The sequence below is a fragment of the Symphalangus syndactylus genome, chromosome 20 (assembly GCF_028878055.3).
Source record: "Symphalangus syndactylus isolate Jambi chromosome 20, NHGRI_mSymSyn1-v2.1_pri, whole genome shotgun sequence".
NCBI lineage: Eukaryota > Metazoa > Chordata > Mammalia > Primates > Hylobatidae > Symphalangus > Symphalangus syndactylus.
Window position 1 is genome coordinate 29,748,637 of NC_072442.2, and position 16,273 is coordinate 29,764,909.

General features: G+C 49.4%; 1 protein-coding gene across 4 annotated transcripts; it reads left to right on the top strand.

Annotated features, from left to right (window-relative positions):
- Positions 1–263: 263 nt before the first annotated feature.
- Positions 264–15,172, top strand: LYRM9 (LYR motif containing 9). Of its 4 annotated transcripts, XR_010118081.1 has the most exons (5): positions 437–1,239; positions 10,826–10,969; positions 13,167–13,259; positions 13,826–13,945; positions 14,039–15,172. XR_010118081.1 is itself a non-coding variant. In XM_055257775.2 (4 exons), exons 2-4 carry the CDS (start codon positions 10,844–10,846, stop codon positions 14,054–14,056), a joined length of 237 nt encoding a protein of 78 aa, XP_055113750.2. In that variant the 5' UTR covers positions 264–324; positions 10,826–10,843; the 3' UTR covers positions 14,057–15,172. The 4 variants fall into 4 exon arrangements, 3 of the variants coding, with proteins under 3 accessions (XP_055113750.2, XP_063484833.1, XP_063484834.1); XM_055257775.2 differs by lacking the exons at positions 437–1,239; positions 13,826–13,945 and adding an exon at positions 264–324; XM_063628763.1 differs by lacking the exon at positions 13,826–13,945 and having other exon boundaries at positions 449–1,239.
- The last annotated feature ends 1,101 nt before the right edge of the window (positions 15,173–16,273 follow it).

Consider the following 16,273-nt stretch of genomic DNA (forward strand, 5'->3'; position numbering starts at 1 on the left):
CTACTATTTTAGCACAATCCATATTCAGCAATAAGGAGGAGAGAGTGCCTTTAGGGCTTATATCCGGCGTAGCAACAGCCGGAAGGCAGAGTGGGTGTTTGAGATAACAGGTAACGAAGGCTGTTAGTGGGGACAGCTTTCCTTTTCAACTGGGTGGGGTCGGATCTAGGAAGAAGCACCCAGTAGGACCCCGAGTCCCGCGCGCGGCCGGCAGAGGGCGCTGGGCTCACCGTCCCCGGGCAGGGGCGGTACCGTTCAGTCCCCGGGGCGCAGGCGCACTCGTCGCCGCGGCGGCGTCCGGGGCTGGCGTTCCCCTGGAGGCTGGTGAGCCGCGCTGCGCAGGCCGAGGCCGAGGGCGGGGGCGCGGGGGCAGCGGCGGCCGGAGCCACTGGGTGGCGGGGGCGGGCTAGGGATGTGGAGGCCTCGGGCGTCCTCGGACCTATAGAAGACCTAGGGGCGACCCGCGCCGGCACCTTTTCCCTCGCGGTCCGCGCTCTTCCACCGGAGAGCTGAGTGCACCGGAGCGCGGCTCCCGGGCTTGACGCAGGCCTGGCCAGGGGGCCTCGGAGGAGCAGCAAAGGCCTGCAGCGCGAGCTAGGGGCGCGGGGTCCGGGGCAGCCCGGGGGCCAGCCTCTCAGAGGCTCACGGCCTGGCCACTTTTAAAAGGAGAATGTCCCCTCCACCGTCCCTCTGTCCGCGGCATCCGGTGGCCGGAGCAACCTTGACGTGATGATTTATGCTTCTGCGTAAGAGCAAGTTGCTCCGTGGCCGAAACCCTTTCGCTCCTAGGATCGATCCTTTTTGTGGTTATTGTTTTAAAAACAGTTTTATTGAGATGTAATTTACGAAGCATACAGTTCACCCATCTAAAGTGCACAATTCAGTGTCTTTTAGTGTGTTTGCAGAGTTGTCCAGCTGTCACCATGTTTTAGAACATTACCCCCCAAAAGAAGCACCTCCTTTAGCTGTCACTCCCCCCTCCCATCTCCTCCCATTCTCCCAGCCCTAGGCAACCACTAGTGCACTTCTGTCTCTGTACTTTTGCCTATTCTGGATGTTTCGTATAAAAGGAATCATACATTAAGTAGCTCCTTGTGACTGGGTTTGTTCACTTAGCGTAATGTTTTCTGGGTTCACCTGCCATAGGTTCTTGACTTCAGGACAGTTTCCTACTGGCTTAAGTTTCCTCCGGTAACTTGGGAATCAACTGACATCTATGGAACTTCTGTTATGGTTCAGGTACTCTAAACTGTGGAGGAGTGACTAATAACCGTGTATATATTTTTCTTACTAATTTCCCTTCATTTCACAGGTGTTGAACTAATACAGTATAGTCTCTTGTCCTCCACAAGCTTACAGTCAGCAAGGAACAGAAAGCCAAATAAAGTAGGAAAGGGTAAGATGTTCAGCGCTGGGCACAGTGGCTCATGCCCATAATCTCAGCACTGTAGGAGGCTGAGGAAGGAGGATCACTTGAGCCTAGAATTGCGAGACCAGCCTGGGCAACATAGTAAGACTTCGTTTCTATAAATAATTAAAAAAAATTAGCCAGACGTGGTGGCGTGTGCCTGTGATCCCAGCTACTTGAGAGGCTGAGATAGAATCACTTGAGCCCGGGCAGTCGTGACTGCAATGATCTCTGATCATGCTACTGTACTCCAGCCTGGGTGACAGAGTGAGACCCTGTCTCAGGACAAAAAAAAAAAAAAAAAGATGTTCAAGCACTTAAGATGTGCCAGCCCCTGTGCTAGGCACTTACCATAAGTTAGCTAGGTTGGTCTTTACAAAACCCCTGTGAGGTGGGTTATTCTTTTCTCCAGTTTACAGTGGGGGAAGCAGAAGTCCAGAGAAGTCAACCAGGTTGGCCAGGATTACACAGCTAGTAAATAGCAGAGGTAGGCTTTTAAACTAGGGTTCTTTGTCTCCAAAACCTGCTCTAAGTTCTTCTGTCACATCGATTATAATCACAATAAGTGATTACAGAGCAGTGTGATGACTGTAATAGGGGTGTGAACAGCATGGGATGAAAGCCTGAAGGAGGTGACAGGGAACTGGATCTCTAAGGATGAAGAGGAATTCTTGAGGCAGGTGAAGAAGTCAAGGTAGGGAAAAGCACAGCATGTTTCAGAGATGATATTAACAGTAACAATTAGTAGTAAACATGTAGTGTGTGCCAGGCATCATGCTTAGTAGTCTAGGAGCATTATTTCATTCTTACAACAGTCCTATGTAGGAAATACTATTTATTAGGGACTGCATTGACAGATGGGGAACAGACTTCGAGATAGAAGTTAAGAAACTTGTCCAGGGTCCTAGAACTAGCAAGTGATAGAACCAGGATTTGAACCCAGACTGATCCCAAAGTCCTCCAAGTTCAGTCTGTGGCTAAAATGCAGGAAGTGTGGGAAGGACAGCAGGACAGGAGATTGATGAGAGGGATTGAAACAGATCTCAGAAGGCCATGGGTAGAGAACTCTCTACAGAGGTTCTGAGGAAGGGGAGTGACAGGGTGTGCTTTTTAGGAAGTGTTCTTGGGTGGCACCATGTGGATTGGGCTGGAAGGAGGGAGACAGATCAGGAGGTATTCGCATAGTCCCAGCCAGGTATGGGTACAAAGCTGGGAACCAAGGTAGTACCAACAGGGATGAAGGGGGCAGGGAGGGGGTGAGGGGACTTGAGAGCCTTGGCTATGTAGGAGAGGGACTGGGGGAGGCAGGGATTGCTGCCCCATTGCTAGCTTGGGAGAACACAGATGTGCAAGATGGAGCCCTGGAGTGGGTGGGGGTGGGAGGCAAAACCACTCCATTCCTATTTTTCAACTTTTCCCGTCAAGAAGAGTAATTGCATATTTAACAAATGGCCTGTGCAGGCTTAATTTAGCGTGTATCAGTGCTCAATAGGGCATAATTTCTGGTTACTTTCTGCAGTTCCATTCTTTCGTTCTTTTTTTAATATATGACTTTTCCCCACGTATTTTTAGGTGCCTATATCGGGACATAGATTAGGGAAAAGGACAGTGGGGTTAAATGGGACTGTGGGCCTGCTTCTCAACATCTGTGTCGGTGATACCACTTGGCTTCCAGGAAATTCCCTTTGTAGCTTTATTTTCTCTTTTTAAAAATTCTGTCATATTCTCCTTTGGATTTGGTAAGAGCTTTGTTTTTAAGCATTTCTTTAGTTGCTCCTTTCCTTTATCTGTGTAATTGATGTCAGCCTGGTGACTCTTTCTTTCGATTTTTTTTTCCATCTATATGCAGGGGGAAGCTGCAGATGATGTCCTTGGGTTTCAGAAAGGCATGGAGCAAGGTTTTATAGAGAAGATTGAGGAGTACTGGATAGTAGTGCAGTCAAGTGCCTTTATAAGTGCTTGAACCTGGTCATGCATGAACCCTGCCAGAGTTCCTTGTGGGGTCCTTAGCCCTGACCTGGTCAGTATTTTTATGAGTGGCTCAGACATAGCAGGTGGTTTCATGAAGCAGATAAGGGCATAGTCTTTGGAATCAAATAGACCTAGGTTCTATTCCGGGCCTTGCTCTATACTAGCCTTGTTGCTCCTGGCAAATTACTTAACCTCTCAGGGCCTCAGTTTCCTCGTCTATAAAATGGGACTAATGATACCTACCTTAAAATATTGTTGTGAGGATTAAATGAGGTAACATGAAAAGCTCTCAAACTTGGCATGTCCTACTCATTCCCTGGATAGGAGCCATCGGCTTTGCAGAAGGCTCTGGGTCAGAGAGCTAGGTACACCAGACTGTTCATCTCTGTGGTCCTAGGGCGGGGTCCAGAGTTGTGCACATGTTAGATGCTGTGAATGGCATGGCGTAGTTGACTGATGCTTACAGTATATAGGGTTACTCTCTTTCTCTTTGTCCTTACCCCGTGTTTACCTGGTGTGTGACTGTTTCTGTGCTCTTATTTTGTTGAATTGAGTTGGATAACATTCAGTCATATAACAGACCCCCCTAAGGATGGTGGCAGATTGTGACTCTGGAATGACCCCATAAAATAAAAAATGGGGAAAGAGACTTAAGAACAGCTCATGGAGCCGGGTGCAGTGGCTCACGCCTATAATCACAGCACTTTGGGAGGCCAAGGCGGGTGGATCACCTGAGGTCAGGAGTTTGAGACTGGCCAACATGGCGAAACTCCGTCTCTACTAAAAATACAAAAATTAGCCGGGCATGGTGGCATGGACATGTAATCCCAGCTACTGGGGAGGCTGAGGCAGGAGAATTGCTTGAACCCGGGAGGCAGAGGTTGCAGTGAGCCAAGATTGCACCATTGCACTCCAGCCTGGGGAAGAAGAGCGAAACTCCGTCTCAAAAAAAAGAAAAAAGAAAAAAAGAGCAGCACGTGGAAAAATGCCTTTGAGCCAAATGCCAGGGCCACGTGAGGGCCCCAGCAGAGAAGCAGTCTGAGCTGCATTCCTTGAATTCCCACGTCAAAGGACCTGGTGACAAGGCCACTGCCTGTGGAGTTGGTCAGAGCATGGCCAAACTGTTGTTCTCCCATGGGACAGCATGTTTAAGAGTGGTATCAAAAATAAAGGTACGTGTGTTGAGAGGAGGGCAAGCGGGATGGAGACACTTTGAGAGGCGACAGCACCTCCCGGCTGCCTACATTGGAAAGGGACTAGGGAGGGGCTGGGATAGTTGACTGTGAATAATGAAAAGCTGGGCTTGGGAGTAGGTGAGGGAAGATTTTGTCCCAAAGAGTAGAGCTCTTTGTAGAGTGAGTAGAACTTTACAGCGGGGAATTTTAACTCAGAACTGGAGGGACTTTCCAATAGCTTGAGCAGAGCGAAAATGGGGGACTTGTGAGTTCCCTGCCATTTGGAGCACATGCAGGGAGAAAAGCTGGGTGACTCCCTGCCAGGTGTGTTTTTAAAGCGATTTTTTATTAGGAAATTTTTCCAAACATATGGAAGTTAAAATAACAGCGCAGTGTTCACCCTTAATGCCTACCATCTAAACGTGATCTGAACATTCCGCTGCATTTCTTCATCTTCCTTAGTCTTCTGTCTGTGCTGTCTTTTGCTGAACTATTTGAAAGGAGGCTGCAGACCTGATGACATGTCATCTCTAAATCCTTCTGCCTGCATCTCCTGAGAGTAAGGTGATTCTCCCACATAACCACATCAGTCTTTTAACCCAAGAAAATTCATAATTCACACTGTTGTTTCACATCCAGTGAAGATTTTCATTCGGGAAGTTGGTAAATCACTGTGACCACCATATGGAGAATGGCTGGTGGGGCCTGAGGGCAGGTGGATACCCTTCCAGCAACCCCAGCAAGAGCCTGAATTAGAGGCCTGACCTAGAGTAATGAGGGGTGATGAAGGCTGTTTCAAGGTAACCACAGGCCTCCCACTGAGCATGGTGGCACTGAGGAGGAGATGCCAGACCACAGAGCTGAGTGTGGAAGAGGCAGGAGGTGTGCAGGAAGCAGAGAGGAGCACTGTAGGCAGAAGTAGGAGGATTCGTTCAAAATAGAAATTGAACGTCTACCAGGATAGTTAATTTTATGTGTCAACTTGGCTGGGCCACAGGAGGCCCAGATATTTGGTCAAACATTATTCTGGGTATTTCAGTGCGGGTGAGATTAACGTTTAAATTGTTCGATGGAGTAAAGCACACAGCCCTCTATAATATGGGTGAGCCTTTTCCAATCCACTGAAGGCCTTAAACGAAAAGTCTAAGCCTCCCCTGAGTAAGAGAATTCTTTTGCCTGTGGCTTTCGAACTGGGACATCAGCTCTTCCTGGTTCTACAGCAGCTTCCAGCCTTTGTACTTGAACTGGGACATTGGCTCTGCAGATTTTGGATTTGCCAATCTCCATAATTGCATGAGCCAGTTCATTATAATAAACCTCTCACACACACACCCTCCCTCTTATAGGTTCTGTTTCTCTGGAGAACCCCAACGAATACATCTACTCTGTGCCAGACATTCTGCCCCAGTGCTGAGACCATAACAGGCAAACACAGCATGGGCTGTTGTGGAGTGTGCCATACAGGGCTCGGTTTACCTGGACGAGGCCGTGGGTGGTGAGAGGTGCAGATGAGGGGTAGGTAGGGGCCAGATCGAGAGGGGCCTTGCAGGCCATGGACAGGAGCCTGGATTTTATTCTGTAGACCAGTGCTTTCCATGCTTCAGGACTCTCATGATTTTTGCTGGGTCCAAATTTCAATTTGATACATAAAACGAAAAATCAATTTTATGCGCATTTGAAAAAACTGCTTTAGGCCATTAATACCTATGAAAACGTGTTTTTTCCCCCTCATTACACGTGAAAATAAATATAAAATCATTACAATAAAAAATACTGGCCATATACTACTTAAAGTAATTTCAGGTATTTGTTCTACATTTTGGGAAAAGTTGCCATGAATGATGGGGGCAGGGGTGGATATTAGGGGTTTTAGGAAGGACAGGATACTTTGAGATTTATGTTTTAGAAAGATTCACTCTGGCTGTTGGGCAGAGTAGGGTGGCAGAAAATGGACTGGAAGACAGGGAGACCAGCTAGGTAGGGGCTGTTGCAGTTGTCTCAGAGAGAGTCTGAACCAAGGGTATGCAGTGGAGTAGAGAGGAAGGGAAAAATATGAGGGGCATTCAGAGGTGGAATTTGATAGGACTTAGAAACCAGTGGCATGGGGCTGGGTGTGGTGGCTCACGCCTGTAATCCTAGCACTTTGGGAGGCCGAAGTGGGTGGATCACCTGAGGTGGGGAGTTTGAGACCAGCCTGACCAACAGGGAGAAACCCCATCTCTACTAAAAGTACAAAAATCAGCTGGGTGTGGTGGCATGCACCTGTAATCCCAGCTACTCAGGAGGCTGAGGCAGGAGAATCTCTTAAACCCAGGAGGCAGAGGTTGCGGTCGAGATCGCGCCATTGCACTCCAGCCTGGGCAACAAGAGCGAAACTCCGTCTCAAAAAAAATAAATAAAAAAAAAAAAGAAAGAAACCAGTGGCATGGGGATTGAGGAGAAGGAGGAACCTGGGCTGACTGTGATGATTTTGGTTTGGTTGCCTGGGAAGATGGAGGAGCCATCACAGAGGCAGGGAGCCAGGATGCAGAGGCCAAGATCAAGTCCAAAGGGCAGGGCAAGGGAGGCAAGTGTTGCCAGGCCTGGAGGCTTTGACTGCAGTTTTAGCAATGATGCTATGAGGTTCATTGCCCCTTAAATAATAGCAAACCTACACTTTAAATTAAATTAAAACATTTTTAGTTTAGCTCTTCTAAGTGGACCCACACATGTATTCTCTACTAGTTATTACTGAGAATGACTAAGTATTATAATTGAGCTGAAAATAATCTGCCGCCCATACTTGCTGGGTTGGTTACTAAGTATTGCTTGAGTTTTTAAGTAATGAAACAAAGTTGTGCTCTTTCCAAATGTTAATTTTGAGGACTGCAGATGGTAACCATCTGTTCCGCGACTAGCATTTTACAATATTTGATTACTACTTTATATAGCTTGGGGAAGCCTGCCAGTGGAGTCTACCCATCAGGTTGGGGACTTTAGTGGTGTGTCTCCTGTGGTTGCTCCTGATGGTCTTGGCCGCCCTTGAACGGGTTCCCCTCTGATTTCTGGGTGGTGAGTCAGACTGGCACGGTCATGATTGATAGCAGGAGGAACTTGAGAAGCCCTGTCCTGTCCAACTCTTCCTTACAGCTGGAATCATCAGAGTGCATCATGGAAGAATTTGTGAGGCTCTGTCCATCAGTTAGTACCCTTTGGGATACACGTGACAAAACAACAAACCCCAGCTGCTTTGGTGAAAGGGGATTAATTGGCCCAGATCGTTGAGAAGTCTAGGGGAAGGACTTCCTTCAGGTAGTTGGTTTTAGGGCCCAAATGAATTCTTTTTTTTTGAGACAGAGTTTCACTTTGTATCATCCAGGCTGAGTGCCATGGTGTGATCACAGCTCACTGCAGCCGAGGCTGAAGTGATCCTCCCATCACAGCCTCTTGAGTAGCTGGGACTACAGGTGCGTGCCACCATGCCCAGTCAATTTTTTATTTTTTGTAGAGACAGGGTCTCCCTATGTTGCTCAGGTTGGTCTCAAACTCCTGGCTTCAAGCAATCTACCCATCTCAGCCTCCCAAAGTGCTGGGATTACAGGCTTGAGCCATCACCCCTGGCCCAAATACATTATTTGGGCTTGTTTTTTTCTCAGGGTCTCAGCTCTGCCTTCTGCTATGTGGCTATGGTCTCAGGCTTCTAGAGGAGGCAGGATGGCTTCACTGAGAGAGGATCAAATCCTCCCAGCATCAAGTTTAGTGGGAAGGAGCTAGAGTCCTTTCACGCCACTTCTGCAGAGGTGTTGCGATGCACTCTGGTTGGACTAGCTTTTGTCACGTGCCCATGTGTGAGCCAGTCCTTATACCCACGTGGATGCAGGGCTCTGATAGTCCCACTCAGAACTTCTGGGCCAAGACCTGAGGAGGGGTGCACCCCAGATCACACACTGGGGCTGTTACTAGAAGGGAGAATAGATGGTGGGGGTCAGACAATCACCTATCCACTCCGGCATCAGAGCAAGAGGAATTGGCTAACGTAGCTGAGGAGACACATTTATTGTTGCCGAGGAGATAATGGGATGTAAATGGAATGAACGAGCCTCTGGAACCAGCTACTTCCTAAGCTTCCCTTCTTAGTTTAAGGGCATCTGATAGATTTAGTTTCTGGTTCTTTTTGCAAGGTGAGGGGAAGGGGTTGTTTTTTTTTCTTATATGTTCCTTTAAAACTATGGCCAGTCACTAGATCTCTTAGCTCCTTCATCTGGAACATAAGGGCAGTCTCTCTGTACAGAGGAGATAGTAGCTTCATTCTGTTTAGTTAACAGTGAGTGAAGCCCACTGCGGGCCAGGCGCTCAGCGCAGGGAGAGCCACAGGTGAGGTAGCAGATGAGTCCCTAGCAGCACCATGAGCGGGCACTGCAGCCACACAGAGGACAGGGTGAGCGCCTCTGTCTCCAGAGAGGGACCGTGAGGAAGGGCTTCCTGGAGGAAGGACACTAAGCTGAGCCTGGAAGGATGAACAAGGTTCCTCACACAGAGAGGATGGGAAGGAGTCCACAGCCAGGGAGCTGCATGTGCGCTGAAAGGCACCACATTTGGTGGTTTGAGGGGTCTGGGAGCAGTTCCTATGGCTGACTGGGATGCACCCAGGACACTGATTCCAGAACTCACGTGGTGTCAGTGTGGAGGAGACTGGAGTGACAGGCTAGGTACTGGGACACCAGGCAGATGCTGTGGCAGAGTTTCAGGCAGGAGCCTGATGAAAGCTTTGCAAGCCCATATGTTCTAGAACCTACCATTTAAAACAATCTATACTCTCATAGTTCCTTTGAAAAAGAAGAGGTTAGACTAGAGTTGTGGGTTCTTTAGAGAGAGCGTTAATACAGAGAAGAATGTGGGTTCTGCTGACACAAAAGAGAGCTTGCTGTATAATTCCATTTATACAAAACTCTGGAAAATGCAGCGGTTGCCTGGGGATGGGGACGTTGGGAGGGCGGGAGGGAGGGATTATAAAGGTTATGGGGTAAATTTTGGGGATGATGGATATGTTCACTCTCTTGATTATGACGGTGGCTTCTCCGGTATGTACCTGCGGCAGCACTTATCAAATTATATACTTTAAGTATATGAAGTTCATTATATATCAACTATACCTCAATACAGCCTTTTTTTTTTTTTTTTAAGAACAAGGCTCTGGAGCCAGACTGCCAGAGTTCAAATCCAAGCTCCAGCTTTATTAGCTGTGTGATCTTGGGCAAGTTATCAGACCTCTCTGTGACTGGTTTTCTTACGTGTGCGTTAATCACATGTAAAGTGAATAGAGACAAGCAAGTGCTCATTGTGACTCTCTTTTTTTTGAGTTGGAGCCTTGCTGTGTTGCCCAGGCTGGAGTGCAGTGGCACTATCTCGGTTCACTGCCATTTCCACTTCTGAGGTTCAAGTGATCCTCCTGCCTCAGCCTCCCAAGTAGCTGGGATTACAGGCATGCACCACTAAGCCTGGCTAATTTTTGTATTTTTAGTAGAGACAGGGTTTCACCATGTTGGCCAGGCTGGTCTTGAACTCCTGACCTTAAGTGATCTGCCCAACTTACAGGTGTGAGCCACCGTGCCCAGCCCATTGTGATTTTTATGATAACTCATAGTGAAATGAAATCACGTGCCCACGCTGTGGTAACTCTGTCCAGTGACTTCTCTGCAGAGCCCCCTAGATTCATGCTTCTCAGACTTTAAAATGTGCCTGCAAGTCTCCTGGCATCCTTGTTAAAATGCAGGTTTGATCTGGTGGGTCTGGGGTGGGGCCCAAGACTGCATTTGTGATGAGCTCCTCATGCTGTGGGTTTTGCTGGTTCAGGAGCACACTTTGAGTTTCAAGGCTCAGGCCTGTAGGCATTCTCCCCTCTGTGGCTTGGTGCCCTCGCCAGACCATGGCTGATGTCAGAGCTGGTTTCCTAGTGATTGCCCCTCAGGGTCTTCCTGCTTATCTACCCTACCCTGCCTGTGAGGGACACCTACTCACGCACCACCTGAAGTTGAGTTCCAGAAAGAAGACGCCAGGGATGAGGCTGTACATCTCCCTCCACACTCACCCTTGTTCTTGTGGGCCTGCTCTGGACTAGAGCTTCTGTTGAACTGAACGCCCAGCCCACCCCAAGGTGCAGGCTCCATGGGATGGCACAGGAGGGGCCTCTGCACTGCACCAAGCCTGCTTCCCAGAGTACTGGGAACTGAGGGTCAGGGCTGAGTACTGAACTTGGCTTGATGCCCTAGAAGTGATCTTGCTTGTTTTCCAGGGACAGAGGGTCTCACGGATGGCCCCGCTGCCAGGAGCAGAACTGGTTCAGAGGCCACTGCAGCTCTACCGATACTTGCTGCGCTGTTGCCAGCGGCTGCCGACCAAGGGCATCCAGGAGCATTACAAACATGCTGTCAGGCAGGTGCGAGCTGGCTCTACCGGGTCTGGGGGCTGCCTCTAATGGCAGGCTTGGGGGCACGGGTCAGAGGCCAAGGCCAGGGCACAGAGCTAGTCTCTGAGATGGTGGTGAGGTGGCAGTGTGGTAACAGCCACAGGAAACCAGTGCTGGGCAGCCCAGCTCCTCTCTGTCCAGGAAACAGAGGGTGCATCACCCAGCACACCAGCTGTGCTAGGGCATGCATGAGGCCGCTAAGTGGGTAATTAAAATAGACTGTGGGGCACGACATCATTTAGGCAGGCATCCCTGCCAGCAATACACAACTTGAATTTAATCCTGAGAAAACATCAGGTAAAACCAAATTGAGCGGCCATCTACCACATAACTAATAGGCCTGTACTCATCAAAAATGTCAGTGTTGTGAAACACAACACTGACATTTTTGATGTTCTGGATTAGAGAACTCAAGAGATATGGTGACTAAATGTAATGTATGATCCTAGACCAGAAAAAAAAATGCTGTAAAGAATATTATTGGGAACCAGGCATGGTGGCTCATGCCTGTAATCCCAGCATTTTGGGAAGCTAAGGCAGGCAGATTGAGCTCAGGAGTTCAAGACCAACCTGGGCAACATAGCAAGACTTTGTCTCTACAGAAAAATCAGTGAGGTGGGAGGATTGCTTGAGTCCGGAGGTGGGGGCCGCAATGAGCTGTGATTGTGCCACTGCATTCTCACCTGGGTGACAGAGTGAGACCCTGCCTCAAAAAAGAAAAAAAAAAAAGAATATTACTGGGGCAGTGCATGAAATTGGAATATGGGCTATAGATTATAGCGTTGTATCAATGTTGAGTCTTCTGAATTTGATTAGTGTGCTTATGTCAGAGAATGCCCTTGTCATTAGGAAATACACATGGGAATGTTTAGGGGTAAGGACAGGGTGTCTGCAACTTACTCTTAAATGCTTCTGAAAAAATTAATACATACTTATATAAAGAGAATGATAAAGCGAGTGTAGCAAAATGTTAACAATCAGTGATTCTGGTAGGAAATTCTTTGTATTATTATCGCAACTTTCTGTAAGTGAGAAATCATTTCCAAACAGAAGGTTAGCTAAAATTCATACACATATAATATGGAAAGTAAAAAAAAAAAAATTAGAGGTGGCGGTAGCCACAGAGGGCTGTGGAAACATGGAGAAGGGAGCAGTTAGCTGTCTGGGGAATCAAGGAGGGCATGCCAGAGGTGGATGCTGAGGGGGCTCCTAAAGATGAGCAGGAGGATGTGTGGGGCTGGGAGTGACAGGGGAGGGAGGTGCCAGGTCTTTTTTTTTTTTTTTTTTTGAGACAGAGTTTCACTCTTGTTGCCCAGGCTGGAGTGCAGTGGCGTGATCTCGGCTCACCACAACCTCCGCCTCTTGGGTTCAAGCGATTCTCCTCCCTTAGCCTCCCAAGTAGCTGGGATTACAAGCATGCACCACCACGCCCGACTAACTTTGTATTTTTAGTAGAGATGGGGTTTATCATGTTGGTCAGGCTGGTCTCGAGCTCCTGACCTGAGGTGATCTGCCCGCCTTGGCCTCCCAAAGTGCTGTGATTACAGGCATGAGCCACCACGCCTGGCGCCAGTTCTTTTTGAAAAGCAAAAGCTGAATCTTAGGTTGCTTCTCAAGGGTGAACATCTGGTCAAAAGCAAACAGCATCCCATGCTCTGCATTGGGCCTGAGTGGATTTCCTGAGGCCACTCTCTCTACTACCTCCCCTCCCTTCCCTGTGTAGCTCTCCTAGCACTGGGCTGAGAGAAGCCCTACTTCTTCCTCCCGCTGTGAAGCCTATGCAGAGATCTCACCCTGGGGAAAGCAGCTTCTTCTGAGGAAGAGAGTTGTAAGTTTCCCCTTGGCCTCTACTGCCTGATAGCCTTTGGGCCTAGCTTGATTTGGCGGTAACTTGGGGGCCAGTCTTTTTGCACCTACCTTGGTGGCAGGAGTACATGCTTTGCAGTCACATAGACTAGGATTCAAATGCTATTATTCAGCAGCAAGTGAGGATTTCTGAGCCTCTGTTTCCTCATCTCTGTGTGGGATAATCATAACAGTCTATGGAGGATGAAGAGAGCTGCTGGGTATAAAGTGCCCAGCAGTGTCCCTGGCCTGCGATTGGTGCTCTGAAGCTGCCGGTCCTGGGATTTTGCCTAGTCATCTTTCTTTATGCTTAAACTTGCAGAGTTTTCGGGTTCATTCAGATGAAGACAACCCCGAGAGAATCCAGCAGATTATTAAAAGAGCCATTGAAGATGCTGACTGGATCATGAACAAAGTAGGTGCTGGGCCCCTGGGCTCTGCCTGTGAGCTGGGGTGATGATGGCTGTGATCCCCATGACCACTAGAGGCCACTCCTGCCCCACAATTGAGAATGGTCCCCGTGGAGGAGGCCACCAGCCAGCTGCTTCCCTCCTCCAGAAGCTGAAAGGTGAAGGCATATCCCTTCTGGTTGCATTTATATTCTGCAAGTGGGGAGGGGCTCTCACTCTTCATCCTTAAAGGCAAATTTCTGCCCAACAGTGCTGATCGAGCTGAGAGGGGGCAGCAGGAAGGAGGGGAAGCTATAATGCCAGAGCCGGCAGTGGCACTGTGATGCCGCAGAGAGGGAAGCAGTCCTCGGGGGGACTCCCTGTCTCTGGGGGGTATTCACACTGGGGCAGAATTATGGAGGAAACATCCAGTATGTTTTGGTGGAGGAAGGGAGTGAGTCAGGAATGTAGACTGGCGTCTTGGCGCTTAGATGCTGGTGTTAGAAGGACCTAGAGAGTTGGAGTGTGCCCATACCTCCCTGTCCTTCTAACTCTCTCTTCAGAGTGAGTTATCACTATCCTCCCTCCCCAGCCCCGTCAGCTTCCTTTTTCATTAAAGAAGAAAGGGAGTCCAGGCATGAACTAGCGATTTGGCTGCTCAGTGCCTCCTGCCTGGGTTTCACCACCTCCAAGAAGCCCCTGCAGGAGGCAGGTGAGGTCCAGATGATGGAGGCTTGAGATTTCTCCAGAGTCCTCCTGCCCCTCTTGGCTTCCCTCCTCCACTTCGAATCTCTCTGTCTTGCAGTATAAAAAACAAAACTGAGAGCTCCGAGGGTGAGCCTTCCTGGCCTCTGGAAGTTGAGAGGCCCGTCTTCTGGAGCTCAGCAGCAGCAGCTGGTTTGGAAGATCCATTGGCCTTGCTGGCTGAAAGCCAGAAATCAGGGGCGAAGCTGACCTTGCTCCGGAGGCTCCTCTTGCCGCGGCCATGTTGCCAGCATCCTTTATGTTTGCACTTCCAGCCACTTATGATGTGAAATTTGGGGAGAATATGGTATTTTTTTGTTTCTTTTGTGTGTTTTTTATTTTTGTGTTTTTGTTCTTTTACTTTTCTCTGAAAGTGATTCATTTATTCTGGAGATCTCTTTATCATTCTCTGAGTCCCAGAGCAGATGTCCCCTCAGGTAGCAACCTGTACAGAAGAAAGCACGTGGGTTTTAGAACCAGACAGATCTGGATTTGAATCCCAGATGCAGTAAGATGAAGGTGAAGTGCCTCACACAAGATGTGGCACAGGACAGTGCCTGAAGGGCTCCCTTCAAGGAAGCCGTCCTGCCCCGCCCCCTCCTCTGCTCCTGCAGCGCCCTGCACAGCTCTGCTCCCGCACGCACCAGGTCGGGTCTCAGTTATTTGTTTGCGAGCTTGCCCTGTCCCTGCTTGTAGCCCCTGAGCCCTCACAGTTGTCACACACACAGCAGTCTGCCAAGGAGCTGCTTTTCCTGACTACTGTCCCTCCATGCCTAGGGAAGTCAAAGCCCTAGGCCTTGCCTTCAGGGAGTTGACAGTGTCCTTGAAGTGGTGAAGTGCCCACCACATGAAGCAAGGAGAGACGCCAGAGCAGCTGCCGTGGACTCTGGTCTGTCCAAGCCTCTGCGCACCTGCAATCTCTTTCCACTGGCCCTTCCCTGCTTTGGCACCATCGTGGAAGAATGGAACGGAGAGGGAGAAGGTGGGTGTGCTCAGGGAGAACGGCCAGAGTGGCCAGAAGATGCAGAGAGAAGCCCCACTGGGATTTGAGTATTCCCCAAGGGCACTCAGCCACAGGGATGAACTAGTGTTTGTTTGTATCCTTGCAGTTATGTGACTTAAAGTGACTCAGAGATATCTATGTGTGTGAGTGTACTCTGCTGGCAATGAAGTAAATATATATCAATTTGTGGAAGCTCGTGTGTCTTCTCCACTGATAAACCATACATTCCGTAAGCATACGTTGTTCCCTTCCTGAGTGTCATCCACTGTTGAGAACCCAGAGTCAAGTCAGGCAAAGCTGCCCAGGAGGGGTCATTCTTCAGAGAAGGTGACTGGGATTGGCCCCACTGCTAGACAACAGTTGATGAGGTCAGATCTGCCCTACCAGGGTATGGGCAAGCTGAGGGGTTTCAGGCCAGGGCCAAAGCTGAGCCAGGCCCCTGTCTGCACCCCTGCCGTTGAGCTGGGGGCCCCTCCTCAGGTGGCAGGGCTGTATTGTGATCATAGGAGTGGGGGCAGCTGTGTCCCAGATGTTTCCCCAACAGGAGAGAAATGATTGAAGGCTGACAAGGGTTCAGGATAGAGTTAGTGTTGCTTGCTCTTGACCAGCTCCTGGAGTGGTTCTATGACCTTTGGTTCCTGGGTATGTGCTGGGTCCAGCTGTGCTGACTCTCCACGTGTCAGACAGTGGTTGCCCAGCTCCAGCATGCGGCTGGCCTGTGAGGGAGCCAGCAAGGGGTGGGGTGGGTGAACAGTGTGTTGGCTGCTCTCCCCCAGCCCCTGTGCTGCCACAGAGGGTAGTGAGTGAGGTCATGCAGGGGCCCACAGTAGGGGAGGCAGGATGCATGTGGCACTGTGCACACGGGGGCACTGTTGAAGCCTGGGAGAGCCTCCCATCCTCAGCAGCAGCCTTGCTTTCCACCCTGCCCTCTGACTTCCACTACTCTAAGCCCTGCGTGGACCATGCTTATGGGTCCTTCATTTCTCCTCTCAATTCTCAAATGCACAGAGTTGAAGGTTTACAGAGTAGCCTCCAAGCAAATGGAAGAAGGAGATGAAGGTTTGACCCAGAGTCAGCCAGTGTGGCCTGCTGGAGGGGGCTCTGGAGATGCAGACACCTGAATTTGAATCCCAGTCTGTCACTTAGTGGTAGTGTGATTTGGGATGGATGTGTTAACCTGTCAGGCTCACTTTTTTCACTGCTACAGGTTGCACATCCCACGGGCTGGTGAGATTACGGCAGTGCACACAGCTGGGCTGTCAGCCATGTGGCCTCCATCTCTTGTCTTTGATT